Consider the following 18468-nt stretch of genomic DNA (forward strand, 5'->3'; position numbering starts at 1 on the left):
GGCAGGCCAGGGAGGAAAATAAATGGATATGTAGTTAGTTTGGGTGTGCTGTCAGATCTGATGGCTTTGCTATTTCACTCAAGGTTTTGATGTCCTTACACATGTCAGTCACGGGCTCTTGATGGGTGAAAATGGGGGCCGAAAAGAGCAGGTAAAATGCATGTTTTGGTCACATTTGGAGTGAGCAGCTGATTGGCCTGTCAAGGAGGGCAAGTGTTGAGAGGTGGCAGCACACATGTGATTACCTATGCATTACAAAAGATAATAAGGGTCCTTACAAGGCAAGTCTCTTCAAAAGAGATGCCAAGCATTAAGCCATCTGGAGAGGAATGAATTACAAAACGGAACTGTTTACGTGAGCCCGCCGCATCAATCCGGCGTCTTCTGATTGATCGACGTTGCAGCAGCAGCAATAATTATAATTCACCGAGATGACCTACTTTCAAAGTAACACTTTGGGAATGCCAAATGGGTTAGGAGCAATGTTCCCTGTCATTTTTCACACAAACTCCCTGAGCACCCCTTGCGACATCGGACGTGCCGCTCACACCTGTCCAAAACCCATAAAACAGGTAGGTGAAAGTCAAAACACCCAAATATATTTCTGAGCGCGTTATAAACAATAAATATATTGTGCGTTTCAAATCAATTCCAATTGTGATGTGCCACTCTCCCGACATCTCGGTACCCCAACCGTGCCTTTCGTTTATTGATTTGATTTTGTGTGTTATGGAAAGGCGGTGGATTTTGCCTCCTTAGGTAGTTGAAATATCTTCCTAAGTCTTTAATGCTTCCCAGCATACTGTAAAGACATTTCCTCCTCCTACTGGCATTCATTTATATGTATTTATAAGTACTCTTGGTTTAAATTAGTGTTGAAGAAAAAAATACGAGTGACAAAAACAATATCTCGGCAAGTGGATGAGCAAAGCCTGCTTGCCCCCACCCCCAGTCTTTATGTTTACAAAATCCAGGCCTCCAGATTGGAAGAAATCCCCTTGATAGTTGCTTTTTTGTAGCAGCACAAAGTCTTATAATAACATATAATGCCTGCCTGCCGGGGTCATCTGAAGTTAAGCAGCGGCCGTGACCTGCAGCCATTACAGACGGGCATCGGTGAAACTCACTCGGGTATGTGATCCTAGTCTTGCATTGCTTCTTCCAGCTTAACTTTCGATGGGTTTCAGTCCCCAAGACTACAAAATATTGATCATCATTTTTGAAAATCTTTCAAAGGAAACGCTTGCATTAGCAATTCAGACAAAAACAGTTGAAAGCAAAGTTGCACACATTGTGAATAGTGATCCCCGTGTGTCATATTGACTACATGTACTGCAAGTGCAAGCGGCCTCAACGACACTAAGTAAAAAAAAAAAGCTGCATTATGATCTGCTCCATACTGTACGAGCTCAATAGAAGAAAGTGCTTGACCATGTTTTTGTATGTATTTGATTGTCCTGGTCCTTGTACTGTGGCGCTTGTATATTTGTGTACTGGAGGGAGGATTACATCACACCCCTGTGTTTTTCCAATTATCCAAGTGACAGGCGAGGCGGTGGTAATAACATGTGAGTACTAAGTTCTGCTTTTTAACAACAATGACCTTGTGTAAACCATTTTGACTTTGGTTGTCTGTCAGAGCCGCCTTGTATTTACACAGCACTCAAACAAGTGGAGGTCTGCTCCCCGTGTGAGCTATTCTGACAAGAGCAAGGCTGCCTGCCTGCTCGCTCGTGGTCGCTCGCTCGCTCGCTCGCTCGGGGCTTCAACGGGAGGGAGGGAGGGAGTAAGGTGAAATAGCGTTAAATCGTGCAAACGCCATTTTTGGGTGAGCAGCCAAACATAATATCCCTCTGCTCCACACACACACACACACACACACACACACACACACACACACACACACACACACACACACACACACACACCTGTGATTCCCAAGCCACACTCCCATGGTTCTAAAAACAGGACCAGTCGAACACCTGTCATTTACCGTCCATTGATGCATGACTAAATAATGGTTGTTGGCGTAGTGGCAAGCTCAATGGTTGAATTGATCATTTCGAACCATTCCATATTCATCTCCCAAGTCAATCCACCTGGATGTCTGCCTGGGTGCATGGCACTTTTCAGGGGGCAGGCGGGCCTCGTGGTTCCTGCATATTCCCCTAGGATAGTGTGCTGCTGATGCAGACCAACATTCTCAGCTGGGTTCAATCTGCTCTGCGACAAGCTGCCTATGAGAAACTGCAAAGAGGAGAGCGAGGCAGAGGCAAAAATTGGTTGCAAAAATGCCCATGACTCAAGGAGTGACCTGGTAAATTCCGGACTTTGGTTCAGCTGGAATTTGTCCAGAAACACCTTGACACACATATTCACGTTCCAAATCCCTTGCTGATAGGAGTCCGCGCCAATGAACTGTGTGTAATCTTTCCAATTTCATTGTCGAAAATGAATCCTATTTCATGTCGGAAATGTCAGACTTTCTTTTCATTGTCGTTGCAAACTGGAAGCCAGAGCCCATTCGTTACCTTTTAGCCTGCACTCTGATTGGAAATAGCACGTACCCTCCCCAACTAGCTGAATTTATAGCATCAACTAAATACAAATGTCTGTTTAACATTTCAACTGGCAATACGGTTAACGATAGCAATGTGCGTCACGGGCCGGGAGCAGGGAGACGCGCGACTCTCCCGAGCGCCGACACGTTGTGACCGAATACAAGTCAAAGATTTGGACTAATTTCACATTTTTGGGCCCAAGCGTTCCATATTATTTCATGGATCATTTCAAGCTCCACCACATGCCTAGTTGTGAAATGTACTTGTGTCATTGTGGCTTGATTGTGCATGGTTGCTAGCGATTGCTTAGTGCGGCGACCAAAGGCCACGTGAGTAGGATGGTGCATTGGATGTGCAGCGCATGTTGACTGAATATGCTGGAGTGTTTTTGACAGGCCTTCTAAAGGTAGGATTAAAAGTGCTTGGAATGGCTGATATGGAAGGATTTGCAACTAATTCCTCTCTGTCATCAGTAGATATTAAGAATGACTTTTCTGTTCAAGTCGTAATACACAATGGTACCGTTGTCATATGAGCTCTGAATTGGTGAGGGTTAAAGCCATCACGTTCATTTTCTCATGTCACTCTGCTATGTGCCTCTAACCCTGGCTTGGTCTGACACGGATCTACATTCCCATCCATCGGATGTGTGTGTGTGTGTGTGTGTGTGTGTGTCTGTTTTGACAATAAATCACAAATGAGTAGAATATGCATGTACTAAAAAGGACTTTTTCATGCGTGCTTTTCATGTCACTAGACTAACGGGTATTGCGGCAATACTATTGGTTATGGTGAAAATACACAGAGAAGCAGACATATTTGTACTTGTTGTGGATTGGTTATGCTCTTTTTGCACCTGTATTGGATTAAATGAGAACCCCACGCAGCTACTATTAACAGAGTTAAGTTTTTAGATTGAGTTTCACATAAGGGTGGGACCTATCCTGGCCAGGTGCTGGCTGCATGGCTGGCTGGCCGGCCGGCCGGCCGGCCAGCCGTCCGGGTAATACCTCCCAGTGCTCAACAATCTGGTTCTGTTTCAGGGCTAATCTATGCTCCACTTCCTCTGCTGCCCTGGGTCTTGGTAGTGTGCCATCACACTTGGTATCCATCAGACCTCTCAAGGTACGCAAGGCACCCTGTACACACACATACATACATACATACATAAATACATACACAGCGCTTATATATATATATATATATATATACATATACGCAGTTACGCACACACACACACACACACTTTAAAATGGAAAGACTTCGAGTGAAAGCTAGGTCGCTTTTAGTACTAAGTATAACGCAGATGAACAGTGGTGATTCTCGTTCAAGATGGTCTCATTTTCACGTGAATTTGGTCGCTGGCTAAAAACTTGAAATGATCGTCAATATCACATGAATAACTGTGCAGTGGTCAAATCAGTACACATTTTCTGTAAAAGCTGCTGTCATTTTTGCGTGATAGTTCCATGAAAGTTCCCAGCTCGCTATCATCCGTCCAGCCACCCACAGGTTTGGCTCATTCCAATGGATTGCAAATTTGATGTGAAAACATGGCACGTTCCAGTCATGTATGAATGTGTTTCTGATTCACGGCACGACACATGGTCAGACGGCAGGCAGGCAGGCAATGTACGAGTGCGTTTCCTCCATCCTAACCCGTGACCTGTAATCAGTAATTACCAGGATTGCCTGATGGATGCCGAGTAAAATGAATGATTGATGAACACTAAGAGAAACCAGCTGGGCCATTTCAGCTGCATGACAGCACATTAACACCCAACCAAAATATCTTAAGTAGGTTCCACAAAGGAACCGTGTATTTTGTGTTGGGGGGGCGAAGGCTGAAGTGGCGAGGCGGGGGAGGGCGCAGAGACGAGAGCGAGCAGGTATTCCCAGCCTGAAAAAAATCGAATGTAGCTTTGCGCCCTTTCTGTCGTGCGCCTTTCTATTGCAGTAAAGAGATTTTGCAGAAATCATTTCAAAAAATCAACTAACTGGCCACAAAATGTCTTACGAATGCAATTCAATGTATTTCTGCGTTCGCCCCCCCTCCTCAATTCAATGTATTTCTAAAGCTCTGTGCTATCTAATGCTGCATATTGATTGCTTTGATGTTGGCTGACTAAAGGTATTTGCGTGCCTGCTTAAATACATGCAAATATAGATATGACTGAATACTGACGGCTTTCTACATACTTTTTCCTGCTGTTGGCAGTTAAATGCTATTTTGCTATGGCAAATGGGGTTGTTGTTTTTTGTTTGTTTTTGCATCAGCACCATGGCCAGCTCCTTTCACCCCCCCCCGCTCACACTTTTGTTTTCGCACCCCGATCAGCTCCTTTCTTGTGTCTCTGCTCCAGGCCCTCGCGTCCTATGACCATCTCAGCCACGCCTGGCAGTGATTGATTGTTCATCAGACCTGCTCACCAAGACCGCTACTTAAACCCTGCACCGCCAGCCGTCACTCCTGGCCGCTTTGCTCAATGGCCTGCCACCCGTCCCGTCCTGTTCCTTTCCGTTCCGTTGCGTTCTTGCTCTGATCCCCGTTGACCTGATCATACGCCTACTTGCTTCCCGCTTGTTTGCCTGCTCTGCTTCGTTCTAGAATAGAATAGAATAGATCTTTATTGTCATTGTCACACATGTACAACCAGCCAGATCTGACCACATGCCTGTAGTGTTTGTTTAGACCTCGTCATAGAGAACTGAGAATCCACGTTCCTGCGCGCACACAAACTACAGTATATATTGAATAGGCCAAATAAGATCCGTCTTTGCTCCAATTGAATAGAGGCGATGGTTTTGGAGTTGTGTCGAAGCAGTTTTTTTCCACCATACGGCCAGACACTTTTTTCTCCGTGGGGCGACCAACAAACATCCCAATTCGGGGACTGTTTGAATCCTCACATTGTCTGCCAACGCGTAGTGTGTTAAGAGCGCGTAAGACAGAAGTGAGAATCCACGTTCCTACGTACACAAGCAACACTCCATTTATGTTGATTGGGGAGCTGTCTTTATTTCAACTGAATAGAGGCGATAATGAGCAGAAATGTTGTGCTTTGTTGACCTGCGTAGTAGATGAGCTGCCTGCTGTTAGGAGGAAATGCTCTGATAGGCTCCCTGCAGAGAAGGGGGAGGAGGGCGGGAAGATACCTACCTTCTCATAGAGCTGACCATGAAAAGAAGCAAATAGGTTGCTTTATCTTGTAGCCGAGGGGTCGCCTAATTCTTTGAAATCTATGGATTTTTGATGAACACATAAAGGCTACTGTTTACCTGACCGAGCATGACCAGGAACTACTACGTATCTCCCCGCCCCCAGAATTGCTATAGTGGAATCAAAACGAAAACATGGAGTCTAATTAGAGTTTTGACAAAAACATTTTTGACAATATTGCTGAGGACATCTCGTCGAATAACCACAGTTTCTTCTAAAAACATTGACTCGCATATCAAATGGAGTCAATTCCAATGAATGTAGAGAGGTCCTGAATCTTTCTAAAAGCAACATGATTTCCATTTTCGATTGCGTTCCAGTATAATTGTCTTCCAGGAGAAATGACGCAATACGTGTTTACAATTGCGCTTTGCAAAAATATGCAAAGCACGGGGATAATTATTAATTCAATGACTTGTCAATACACAGACGGTTCCCACTCCACAGCTTGTGGCGCTAATTCGTGACGTCACTACGATATAAACTCTGCTGCCCTTCTCACCGGCCCCATTCAAAACAACAGTCTGCTTTCTTTCGATCACGGTGCCTCGCGAATGCAAGCAGAAGAGTTGCTTCCAGAGTCACAATGGCGCACTTTTAGTTGGTTTTTGGGTTTTTTTCTGTTTGGTTTGGTTTTTTTTTTTTTCCAGCCTGGTGCCTACTATTTGACTTTTCGTTCCCCTCTCCTTCAGTAGCAGCAGCAGCAACCCCTGCCCTGCTCGGCCGGAGCGATGCCCGCCGGGATGTTCAGCATCGACAGTATACTGTCCGGACGACCGAGCTGCAAGGAGCCGCTGCTTCTCCACCGGGGCGGTCCGGTCGTGTTGCCTGGGGGGCTGAGCGACTCTGTTTATTCAGACTACAACGGATTGTACACCGCCGCGTGTGGCCTCCCAGGCCCCGGAGTTCCGTCTGTGAACGGAACCAGAGTCGGATATAACGGCTATTACTACGGACAGCTACAAGTTCAAGGCACCGGAGGACTCCCTTGTTGTGGTGCCGCCGCCGCCGCCGTGCACAGCCTCAGCCCACAGCAATGCCCTTGCATCACGCCAGGTAAATATATATATGTAAATATATTTCTACGCGAGCAAATTTCGTGATTCAAATGATACTTGAAAGCCATTTTGTTTGGATTGCTGACTACGTCATATTGTACCTCGGATGCACAAGGACGCAATCTCATTCGCGCACGCAACGGACATGTCCAAATGAATTGTTTACAATCACCATGTAGATATTTATTGACGATGTGTGCGTGCGTTTAAAGCACAAGACATCGAGTTATCGAGTTTTTGCCGGAAATTGCCAGAAATTTCGAATTGAGAAGGTCTGACGCATGCATGGTAAATGTCACCGACTCAGCCTAATAGATTTGTGAAAAGTGCTTACAACTGCTTAGTGTGAAAATTAAGTGTGTGAGTGTGACGTCTCTATAGTAGTGACTGCGTGTTTTGTTTGCCTCCTTCAATATAAACTATACAAATACCATACAATATAAATAGCATACAATATAAATATAAATCGAGCAGACTCTCCGCATACAGCGACGTGTGTGCGTGTGTGTGTGTGCGTGCGCGCGCGCGCGTGTGTGTTTTCCCATTTTGACGCGTGCGTGTCCGTTTATCTCGCAGGCTATGACAGTCCGGGTTCGGTGTTGGTCTCCTCCGTGCCGCATCATATGATGTCCTACGTGAATATGGGCAACTTTTCGCGGAGTGAGCTGCAACTCCTCAACCAGCTGCACTGCCGCAGGAAGCGACGGCACCGAACCATCTTCACCGACGAGCAGCTGGAGGCTCTGGAGGGCCTCTTCCAAGAGACCAAGTACCCCGACGTTGGCACCCGGGAACAACTCGCTCGTAAGGTTCACCTACGGGAGGAGAAGGTCGAGGTCAGAACAATCCCTCCCCCCCCCCCCCCCCCTTCTATTTGCACGAGTACAGTTATTACTGCGCGTACATTGTGATTTGCAAAGTTATCTGCGAATGGAAACGATTTACGCTTATAGCGCTTCAATGTTTGCGTTTATCAAATGTGCTTTTATTGAAAAGAATAACCCACAAAATTGATGGATGAATGGATGGATAAAAACAACAAATTCAATTAATACATACAATGCCGATTGCATAAAACGTTTATTTTGCCCAAGCTTAAGTTTTGCGACGTAGTTAGGTTCTAAAGCAGCAGTCTGAAGTGACAATTTTTGGGGGGGAATATCTTGAATATCAGAAAGATACAGCAGGATGAATTATCGAATGTAAAAAATAACACTGGTAATATGATAAAGTCGAGTCGAAGTACACATACTGAATGAATCTGTGCAGTTAAGACCCATGCTGATTTGCCTAACCTCACAATGGATCTTGTGTCTACTTGGCCAATTTAAGTCCTTTTTTTTATTTATATATATATAAATACAAAGCAAAAATATTAATGTACGAATTGAAAATGATTTTATACTGCTAATAAGGTTATATATCAATCTATCTATCTATCTATTATGTTATTTGTTTATTCATTATTTATTCATCACTCTTATTTATTCATTGTTTGTGCCTTCTTGTTTTTTTTGTTTACTTGTATGTATATTGTGTACTGTCTTGTCACCGTGGGATAGTAGGAACGTAATTTCGATTTCTTTGTGTGTCTTGGCATGTGAAGAAATTGACAATAAAGCAGACTTTGACTTTGATGTGTGTATATATATATATATATATATATATATATATATATATATATATATATATATATATATATATATATATATATATATATATAAAAGATTACATTTGTGGTTTCTTACCGCAGGTTTGGTTCAAAAACAGACGGGCCAAATGGAGGCGGCAAAAAAGGTCGTCATCGGAGGAATCGGAGAATACTCCGAAATGGAACAAAACAAAAAAAACGTCCGCGGAGAAAACTGAGGAGAGCAAAAGTGAAGTGGACTCGGACTGAGTTAAACGATCGAAACGCGTGCACGTTTGCTTGGATCAGTGGTGAATGACTTGTGTTGCACAGGTGTACATATATCCTAGTTGCATTGTCTATTTATATCTAATTTAATTTGAATGTTAAGAGAATCAAGACACTTGAGTTGATGTCACTCACCGTGCCACACGCGACACCTTTGTATTCATGTTGTAATATGACGTATACCTGTCAGTTGCCAACGTAGCGAGAATGGAAATGTGGAGTTGTGTTAATGCGCTGCGAACAGCTTTACAATGTGGATTATGCGGAATAGAATATTTATTTAAAAAAGAAAAGTCAATTAAAAATAATCCATATACTCACGACTGAACATTAAAACATAAACCACATGGCTGATTTAATAATTATGTACTGTACGTTGCTTGCCAGCCATATTTATAGGAATTTCTTTTCCATTTGAAAACAGGTTAAACCGGAGACTGAACATTTTCACCCCAATATATTGATTAAAGATGAAAGTGATTCCCACTCCATGTATACACGGCATTTTATCAGTTAGGTTCAGTGACGGATTTCTGCAAGAATTAGAATGATCGCCTAAATTGATCACGTTTGGTTGACACGGAGCAAGAGCACTTCGTGGATTCTGTCCTCATTGTGCTTCCTTCCGTGCACATTTTCAACATCATGAATGTTGGGACGATTAAAGACTACCCCGTAGGTGTGAATGCATGTGAGTGTCAATTGTTACTGGCTTGCACGTGTCCGTACCCGTGCGGCGCCGGCGGCGGCCTGTTCGCTCAGTTGGAATATGCGCCAATTCGCCTACAAGCGGGAGGGCGGGGGGCAAAAGTATGGATGTTGGAATATAAAATCATGCTGTGACAAGGGTTCCCTCCCGCGCGGGTACCCTAAAAGAAAAGTGTAAAAAAAACGTAGTAAATTCAACAAGCGTCACGTTAAACCTTTCCTCTATTAGCCTGTGGCGTTTAAAAAAAAAAATCAACTTATAATTCATCATTATTTAGATACAATAGATTCATTGTCACAGTTTGTACTAAAAGCAAAGTGCGCTGATTAATTATATTTGGTTCTATTTAGAAAAAAGTATTGAAGGAAACGTGAGCAAATCGCTGGTATTATTCATAAAACAAAATTTAAAAAAATAAATGGGTCGATTGTAACATTAGGTAACGCATGCACTGAAATTCGTACAAATAGTTTATATTCGACTTAACACGCAAATAAGAAAATACAATATAAAATCGATTTGAATCGATTATCGCTATAATAGGCGAGACACGAGGGCAAAGCATATTTTAATTGTTAGCGTTTGAAAATGTATCCAACTATTCCAAATTTAAGTGTTAGGTGTAGGGGACTTTGTGTGTGTGTGTGTGTGTGTGTGTGTGTGTGTGTGTTTTCACAAAGAATGTCACATTATATGTATATATATATATATATATACGTATATATACGTATATATATATATATAATTATATTATTATAAATGTGACATTCTTTGTGAAATGTGTTTTGTTATAGCTGAGTCACATTTATTTCGAGGATGATAACACATTTCACAAAGAATGTCATGATCATGCAACTGTAATGATTTTTCATTTCATATGCGTATTTCTTTAAGAAAAAAAATGCACAAGTGTATTTTATTAAACGTGATTTTTTTCCCCCCTGAAACTTGATACAATATCATCATCATCATCAAAATGTCGAGTGATATCACGGAATATGCCGTAAATTTACGTTTTCATCTTAAGCAGCATACCGTTAAATGAAGCACATTTGCCGTAAGAACATGTAAAGCCCTTTTTTTCAGTTCAAAATGAGTCGCCTAAATATTTCACCGTAAAACCCTTCGTTAAATTTCTTCAATTTAAAATGGAGGATGAACACATTTTCTCTAGTCAATGAAATGAATAATTTAACAGAACTTTGATGTCAAGCCTTTTCTCTTCTTTCTTTTCGTTTTCTTTTTTCAGGCTAATTTCGAGCATAGCACAATCAATCGCTGTCTTAATTTGGACGATTAGACTGCAGAGGTAGGGCAGGCCCGCCCGAGACGCGAGGAACGCAGGCCGCTCGAACGCCGGCCCGCGAACTCGTCAAGCAATTGAGGGCACTCGGCGCGGTCCGGAGCCGCTGCCTGTTCAATATTTTCACCATGACGTGTTTGAATTTCTATGGCTGCCTTAATTCACACTTGTGGCGCATCGAATGGACACGTGAAGAAATCAAAATGGTGAATAGTCGGCTCCCCATTTCAATATGCTATTATATTGGCTCAAAACGAACTACATTTGACGCACTCGTTTGAATAAAATATGATGAAAATAACGGCATTTGATCGTAACAATATCGGAAAATGATTCAATTCTAGTGATGGCCTCGTTTTTCAACGTGTGGTGAAGTCTGTCTGCCGTCAGTCTTCGTTGACCATTCAATCACCGGTAAGAGAGGAAAAAAACTATTTAGAGCTCGTAGCATTTAAAATGCACTGTTACTGATAGCATATTTGTTTATTTGATGAATACACATTGTTTACTGAATGCACCACCAATGTCATGGACTCCATATTATTTACTGAATCTCCTTAATTATATGATGACTGTGGTTTTCTCCTGTAGGTTAGTTGAACTACCCTACTACTAACTAGTTTGAATTGTTTCAGTTATCTGCTGATTTTCAAGATTGATTTTCTTGTATTTCACACACAGGAAAGGCAAGCCCTATTTGGCAGAGCACGTGACGTGAATTGGCATCGCCTTCAAAACCTCCTGTACTGTACAGTCAAAATCTGCAGCGACTAGGAGTTCAAAACAATCTTGCGTCAATGGTCGGCAGATATCCAATTCCAGATCAATATAAAATTGCATTTGATGGGAATCATTTCAAGAGAAAAGCCCTGAAAATCTGAAGGTAATGAAGTCACTCCTGCACGCTCTCAGTTACAGCCAACGAAGGATGCGGACTTCTGTGATCCAAAAATGTGTCAGGGGTTATTCTTGATCAGATACTCTGCCTGAAACGACACAGAATAAAATTCAAGGAAATTTCAAGGCAAAATCTCAATCTCACATCATTACCAGGAAGTCTATTGGGTCCTCTGGCCATGCTGAGCCACATGCAATCAAGCCTTGAGACAGAGTGCTTATGACGTGCTCTATCAAGTAGGTCTTCATTGGCACCGATAGAACCTCCAATTGCTGCACTTCCCGTTGCCTCTTCTCCTTTAAAGTGTTAGACTTTCAAACGCACGCACGCATACACACACACAGACACACACACGTTTGGGACTGGTTGGACGGATGGATACCCAGGGCTTTGTGTCTGTTACAAACCATGATCGAGCTATTTGTAATTGTATATGCCCAGTTGATAAAAACTGGTGAGTTTTTTTTTTTTTTTTCCCCCCCACCCAGTTCAAATCATCTCAAGCAAACGAGAGGAATTCCAGATTGAATGATAGAAGAAAGCTTCGTACCCACAGCTGCCAATGTGCAGATCTCTGTCTGGCTTCGTCCCTCTGCTTTTGCTCCCTCCTTAGTTTCTCAAGCGTCTCTATCAGCTCAGTTTCCCCATCCTGTACCTTGTGATTTCTCTGCTTGTAGTTTCTGGGTTGGCCCACTCTTTCGCAGATTTGATGCAACAGCAATTGGTTGTCAGGTGAATTGACGCTGGTAATTTCTGTAAAGATGAACAAAGAATGGATCAAAGAAATCACTAGGAAATCTTGTGGAGGAAAAAAGTCCCGTCTGTGCGGTATGATGTGAAGCATTTGTGGACAGCACGTGAGAGGTCCACTGTGTCGAAAGCAGCGCTCATGCTATGCTAAGCTACGCTATGCTCTACTGTGCTCTACTCTGCTATGCTTTGTACATAAACACTACTTAAAATCTATTTTTATGATGACAACCGAGATGCATATGGAGGATCACCAGTGAAAAAGCCAAGACCTTGTGCAAGGGTTTCAGAAAGGCTGTTACCAATTAAAAAAGGCTTGATGTCCAACTCCTCAAAGTAAGTGACAACACTATCTTCTTCCATGTTTTTCTCTCTGTATTTGGCTAAAATTTGCAGGAAATGCTCTTGCTCATATTTGTGTTCCTGGACCAACTTCTCAGAGAGGTTAATCACTCGATCTTTCAAAAAGGAATCTGATGCATCGAGGCACAAAACAAACTCTGCAAGAGACACACAGAGCAAAGGCAAAGAAAAGGCAGCTGTGTCAATCAAGCAGAGTCCATCCAAAACATGGGCGTGAGTAAGTCCACCGCCACTCTGTCCCAAAATATCGACTTTTCTTTCAGGGGAGAATTGTAGTACTGACATTATTTTTAATACAGTCCAATCATATAGGTGCCAATATTGTGCTCGTTCCCTTTAATGACATGTTACCCTATTTTTCCACTTGAATAACTACTTGTTGGCGGTCGAACCTGGCATTATCTTCTTGTTGTATAAGGAAGTCAAAGATGCTCTCTCGTCTGATTCATGCTCATCAACTAAAAAAAAAGAAACACAGACACATGTTTTATGGATTGTGTGCATGTATGATTGTGAGCGCGCATGCTATGGGCATCTTACTGTATATGTGATTATGATCTTGGATTTAGTTACCGTGGAAAAACCCTTTGGCTTGCTCATACGTCTTTGGAAATCCATCGAGTACAAAGCCCTGGTTTTTGCAGGGGTTGGACATGAGTTTATCTGTCATCACCTTCACCAACAGCTGGTCATCTAAAACACCTAAATGGCAACGATCGATGTTACAAAACATCAAATTTGAAGCATATGATTTTCAAAATCCAAGTTGGAATAAACGAGTATGAATCAAACACACTTGAGGCAAAGCTTGAGTCTCGGCATAAGCGCTTGGGAATGCACCAAATGTTCAGCTCCCTTGGCTACCTTTAGCCAATCAGGTTAGTCAGTCGCAGTCGAATATCCAATTCGACTCCCAGGGAAGACCATTACCTCTTCAAACATCTTCTTGTTCCATCTTTATTTGTGGCTTGTTCAGTGCGGTGATTGTGGTGCATTCAAGTTTACGCCCCCGCCCGTCGTACCTCCGTTCTGTTCCATGTTCTCCTTGAAAATGTTCAGCAGCTCCTGGGCTTCTGTTGCTGATGTTGATTCCCCATTGTCTAGGTCTGAAGGAGTATTCCTAATCATAAATTCCTGGATCAGGACAGGACTACATTTCAACATGTGATATTGCCATCTAGGTAATATGTCACTTTTCCCTGCATGAATGGGCAAAAAAATAAAATACAAAATGGAGTTGTAACCAGGTGTGAGACAGTCTCGGAGATTGTCTCCTTCAGCCTGATGTGGTGGAGTTTGTAGTGGTCACATATTTGTTGAGACACTCTGCTTTTCCCCACTGCAGGAGGACCCAGAACACACATACGAATGGGCTAGACGGAGTGCACAAGAGATTGAAACATTTCAAGTCATTGGCAAAAGTAGTGTGACAATGAAATGTACAATGGTCTGGAAGTTGAGATTTGGCATGCACCTAATGGGCTGAAAAATATGCTCCAGAGCTGCCAAGTGTTACAGCTGTAGTACATGGATGCAGCAGGAGTTGGATGTTGACAGTAGTAACAGTATGTATGTGCGTGCAACTGTTGTTCTTTGTCTATTCAGTACATACCAGCAGTCCCCTGCTCTGGCGGTACTCTTCCACCACCAGTTCGATGTTCTCCACAAGACCAAACTCACACAACCAGTGGACAGTGAACAGTTCCTTGAGATGGACACCTTCCATGCAAAGGTTGACGCGCAATAAATCAATATCCATGATCTTTTAAGAATAAGACAGAGAAGAAACTGTGAAAGGAGAATTTGGATTTCTTGAAATGCGCACGCTATATTAAAAATGGTCAGCTTTCTATTGGCCTTTGAAGTGAACGACATACTGCAACCTACACCGAAGTCCTGTTTTAGGAAGGCCTCTTCAAATGGCTTCCTCTGGATCTTCCCCGATCCGAGCGCACAGGCAATGGACTGGTGGAAAACAAAACAAAACAAAATGAAATGTCATTTAGCATCCGTGCCCTTCCGAAGCATGTGCACGACGGTGAAGCGTGCGCACGACGGCCAAGCATGTGCACGACGACAAAGAAAAAAAAAAAACACAACCCCGAGATTCCTCAATTCCTAGTCACACGCAACCGGTAGGAAAGGGACTCGTCATGCATGCTATTGTTTCAAGTTCGGTGAAAGCGTCGTTTGTTTGAGCTACGAGTTGTGTTTATCTGAACTTTGAGCGGCTCAATCAGTTTGAAGTATTCACAAAGGCAAAGTGGATGTTTATGTTTGGCATATGCTTCTGTTTCAGTTAAGTTGTGACCCAAAAAAAAAAAAATCTTGAATCTTATTTACTTAGTTAGTTGTGCTTCATATTTTCCTGGTATGCAATTACTGAACTTAGTTCAATAACTGAAAATAATGCAATGTTTTCTTTGTTTAAGGTCATCAACTAGGCACTAGGCTGCAAAAAGAAAAAGAGGAAGATCTGAGTTGTTCTAAGGACCGAGGCCCTTTTTTTAAGTTGGGGCAAAGAAGTGGGGAAAATCAGGTTGAAGGTGCCGCGCCGCACCGCACCGCACCGCACCGCACCGCAGAGAGACCACAGCGCAGCGCAGCAAATGGCATGACTTGTAATATTCCCTGAAGTGACAAAGTAAGTGCATTGCATGTTGTACTCAGAGCCAGTCAATCTGTGCGATAGCAAGAGCGACAATGTTCGTTGATGTGTTGGAAAATATGTGGTTGCCATTTTGACAGTATGAGCATTGTTCCTGACATTGACAATACGTAACATACATACCTTGACAATGTCCTCCATGGTGTTGTTGGAATAGTCCACAGCGACCAAGTAATAAGGCTTCGGCTGGATCTCAATTATTTTTTCAATAACACTATCATGAGAAGAAACGAAAAGGACAGTTAAAAGCATAGTACTAGAGCTGTGCCAAACCTGAGATTTTGGTATTGGTGATGGCGCCAGTATGGTAGCAAGTACGTTGAGGTTAAAAAAAGGTGATACTTTTTTTGAAATTGCGTGTTTTGTGAAAATGAAACGTTCTTGTTTAGTTTACAAGGCTTGCCTCTGATATGGAGCATGAACAATTGAGCTGTTTCAGGCAACCAGAAGAGCCCACCCACTGTGATTGATTACAGCAGTCAAATATCCAATGTATGGTGAAGGGAATAATTGGACACCTCTATTCATTAATAGATATATATGATTATTTACAGAAAACACTGAATCGAGTATTGCTGTTGTGGCCAACCTTGCAAGGTCACTGACGTGAATGGTGGGAACAATGTTGTTGCCCTCTCCAAAGACTGCTATTTCATTTTCTTGTCCCAGCCATGACATCTATAAATCCAGAAATAAATGGTTGGGATTAAAAAGTTTGAAGCCATCACAAACAGTCATTCAGAATCTTGCTTCATATGGAATTGCACCAAAGTCGTTTTGACCAGGGAGTAATTCAGTGAAGAAGCGCCGCTGCTGACAATGCCCAGAAAATGGAGAATGTGCGCTCTAAGTGTGTGTAAATAAGAGACGGACGGGTGTAACAAGCTAAGAAAAGAGTGTGAAGTCAAATAAAGGGCTGCAGCGCAGTAACAGTGTCACCGCGTGGTGTTCCTCTTTCCACGCGTGTCCATCGCCATCCCGTACGCGTAACGTAATATGGGGGGAGGAAGAGGACGTGAGAAGCCTCAAGGCTACATAAGTGATGACATGTATATTTATTTAGCAAGGAAGGCAACCACGTTGTGTGCCAGAATAAGCAGAATATGTTGTGAGCACTCACCTTGAAAAATAGATGGAAGACCTGCTCTCCCATTCCATACTGAAGTCCTGACACCACAACATATGTGGAAAACAATGGTCTGTCCTAGAAGCAGTAACAGATTTTTGCTAGAAGTGCCAAATGTAACCAAACAGCTCAGATACAAAAAATGAAATGAAAAGTTGTGAGCAATAATGAATGCGTGAGTATGCAAAGGTCCTCCAATGGATATAAAAAGTCTACTAGCTCAATGCTATCAAAAGCTATGAACCAAGATGAAACCCTTTCGAAGAGGGGGCCCTGACTCTGTTTATTGTTTCTCCATTCATCGTTCATCTACTTATTTATTATTGGTCTATTTGTTATTCATTCATATTAAGCTATGTTGTCTATCTGTTTATCTATCCTTGTGATTCTGTATCTAACTGCTGGCTCCTGAATTTCCCCCCAGGCGGGGATTAAAATAGTATCTTATCTATCTACAATTGTGTCCGTAGAACTTCAATGCAGAGTCGCTCTGAAACATACCATCTTGCCCATTTTGGCAACCAATTTCTCCAGCTCCAGGTGCTTTTTAAAGTTTGGATGGGGTATTCTTCTTCTAAAATCATCATCAGTAAAAGGGAGCTCCAGCTCATCCTTTGACAGAATTAAAAAAAAAAGAAGGAGGTTACTATGTGAAATGCTGAAGGCAACATATAGAGCACACAGGGATGGGCAAACACATTGACATTTGCATCATCTCCCAGTGCTTGTGTGAATATTCTCTGGCTTCTTTGCTTTCCTCCCATGAAAAAATCCAAAACAATGTTGGGGGGGGATATATTATGTACTGGAGAAAAAAGAAGAAGCAACTATAGACCTCTCTGTAGCACCTCTACGTCTCGGTTCCTCAAATCTGCGTGGACAGCAGACGCAATAAATCCTTCCAAAATACTTACAGAACTGATTGGCTCACTGCATGCCCAAGTCATTACTGTAGAGATGAGGATAAACATTTTTGGTCGTTTAAAATGTCTTTTATTATCATGGAGGGCTGCAGATATACAAGACAAAATGGAAAACACTTCTTGTTTATGATGATGATGATTATTATTATTGCTATGACTATATCGCCTACCTGTAACTGCCCAGCGGGCTTCGTCTACCTGCTCAGGATGCCCAGTAATGTTGTAGATGATGACGTCACATTCCATCAGCTTTTGTAGAACATTTTCCCTACTCACTTGCTAATCACAATAGATAGTTGATCTTTAAGTCACTTATTTGATTTGTGACTTTATTTTTCATGTTGAGCCTTTGTTAATACTCACAACGTATGCCTCCAACACAAATGGTCTGACCTCCTCTGAAACAAACGAACTCGTTCCAACCACTTCATAACTTTGTGGCACCGAGTCGCATGATTTCAATGTCCGACCCTCTTTCTCAGCCGAGCCATCACCTTCAATCGTATGTTTGGAAAGACACTGTCAACAAGAAACACCTTTTATTATATCCATTTCACGAGGACCTTTTAATTCTTCATGTCTATAGATTTTACCTTTGCAATACATTTAGATGTGAATGAGTCAATATCGTTGATAAAAACTCTTATCTGTGTATGTATGTCCATCTTGCCGTCCGTCCGCCAGAACCTACGGCAAGCTTCCGGGTTTGTGTTATTATCCGTTGCCATGGGTGACGTAAACACTCGCTGTCAACCCAGTACCATCCTAAGCGCAAATGCGCAGAATGTCGCCATCTTGTGTCACTAACACTACAGCAACTACACTAAAACAAAATGGCTTCATAATGGTGCGCGTCCGTGTATGTTGACCTAGTTACTTGGCTCAGCCATTCCCAACATTGTACTATGTTTGTATAAATTACCCAAAGTTTTCCTGCAGTCACCTTTGTTATCTACATACATAGTTACTCT

At 42.4% G+C, this 18468-nt stretch overlaps 2 protein-coding genes and 1 long non-coding RNA gene across 5 annotated transcripts; 2 read left to right on the forward strand and 1 right to left on the reverse strand.

Annotated features, from left to right (window-relative positions):
- The first annotated feature begins 5221 nt into the window (after positions 1–5221).
- On the forward strand, positions 5222–9050 carry gsc (goosecoid). The gene is made up of 3 exons (XM_037240980.1): positions 5222–6837; positions 7416–7675; positions 8593–9050. Exons 1-3 carry the CDS (start codon positions 6513–6515, stop codon positions 8737–8739), a joined length of 732 nt encoding a protein of 243 aa, XP_037096875.1. The 5' UTR covers positions 5222–6512; the 3' UTR covers positions 8740–9050.
- A 2183-nt stretch (positions 9051–11233) lies between these two features.
- On the reverse strand, positions 11234–18212 carry ak7b (adenylate kinase 7b). Its single transcript, XM_037240978.1, has 18 exons — positions 18091–18212; positions 17861–18016; positions 17668–17776; positions 17489–17583; positions 17076–17186; positions 16569–16652; positions 16038–16126; positions 15572–15662; positions 14668–14745; positions 14393–14542; positions 14025–14153; positions 13803–13914; positions 13354–13482; positions 13173–13238; positions 12720–12917; positions 12218–12420; positions 11820–11978; positions 11234–11755 (listed from the first exon to the last, which is right to left on the reverse strand). Exons 1-18 carry the CDS (start codon positions 18160–18162, stop codon positions 11726–11728), a joined length of 2061 nt encoding a protein of 686 aa, XP_037096873.1. The 5' UTR covers positions 18163–18212; the 3' UTR covers positions 11234–11725.
- Positions 12554–15383, forward strand: LOC119115987. Of its 3 annotated transcripts, none has more exons than XR_005096217.1 (4): positions 12554–12753; positions 12887–12997; positions 14386–14915; positions 15213–15383. It is a non-coding gene; the product is annotated as an uncharacterized LOC119115987 (long non-coding RNA). The 3 variants fall into 3 exon arrangements; XR_005096218.1 differs by having other exon boundaries at positions 14386–14512; XR_005096216.1 differs by lacking the exon at positions 15213–15383 and having other exon boundaries at positions 12887–12993; positions 14386–14751.
- Positions 18213–18468: the final 256 nt, after the last annotated feature.

This window comes from Syngnathus acus, chromosome 22 (genome assembly GCF_901709675.1).
Source record: "Syngnathus acus chromosome 22, fSynAcu1.2, whole genome shotgun sequence".
Taxonomy (NCBI): domain Eukaryota; kingdom Metazoa; phylum Chordata; class Actinopteri; order Syngnathiformes; family Syngnathidae; genus Syngnathus; species Syngnathus acus.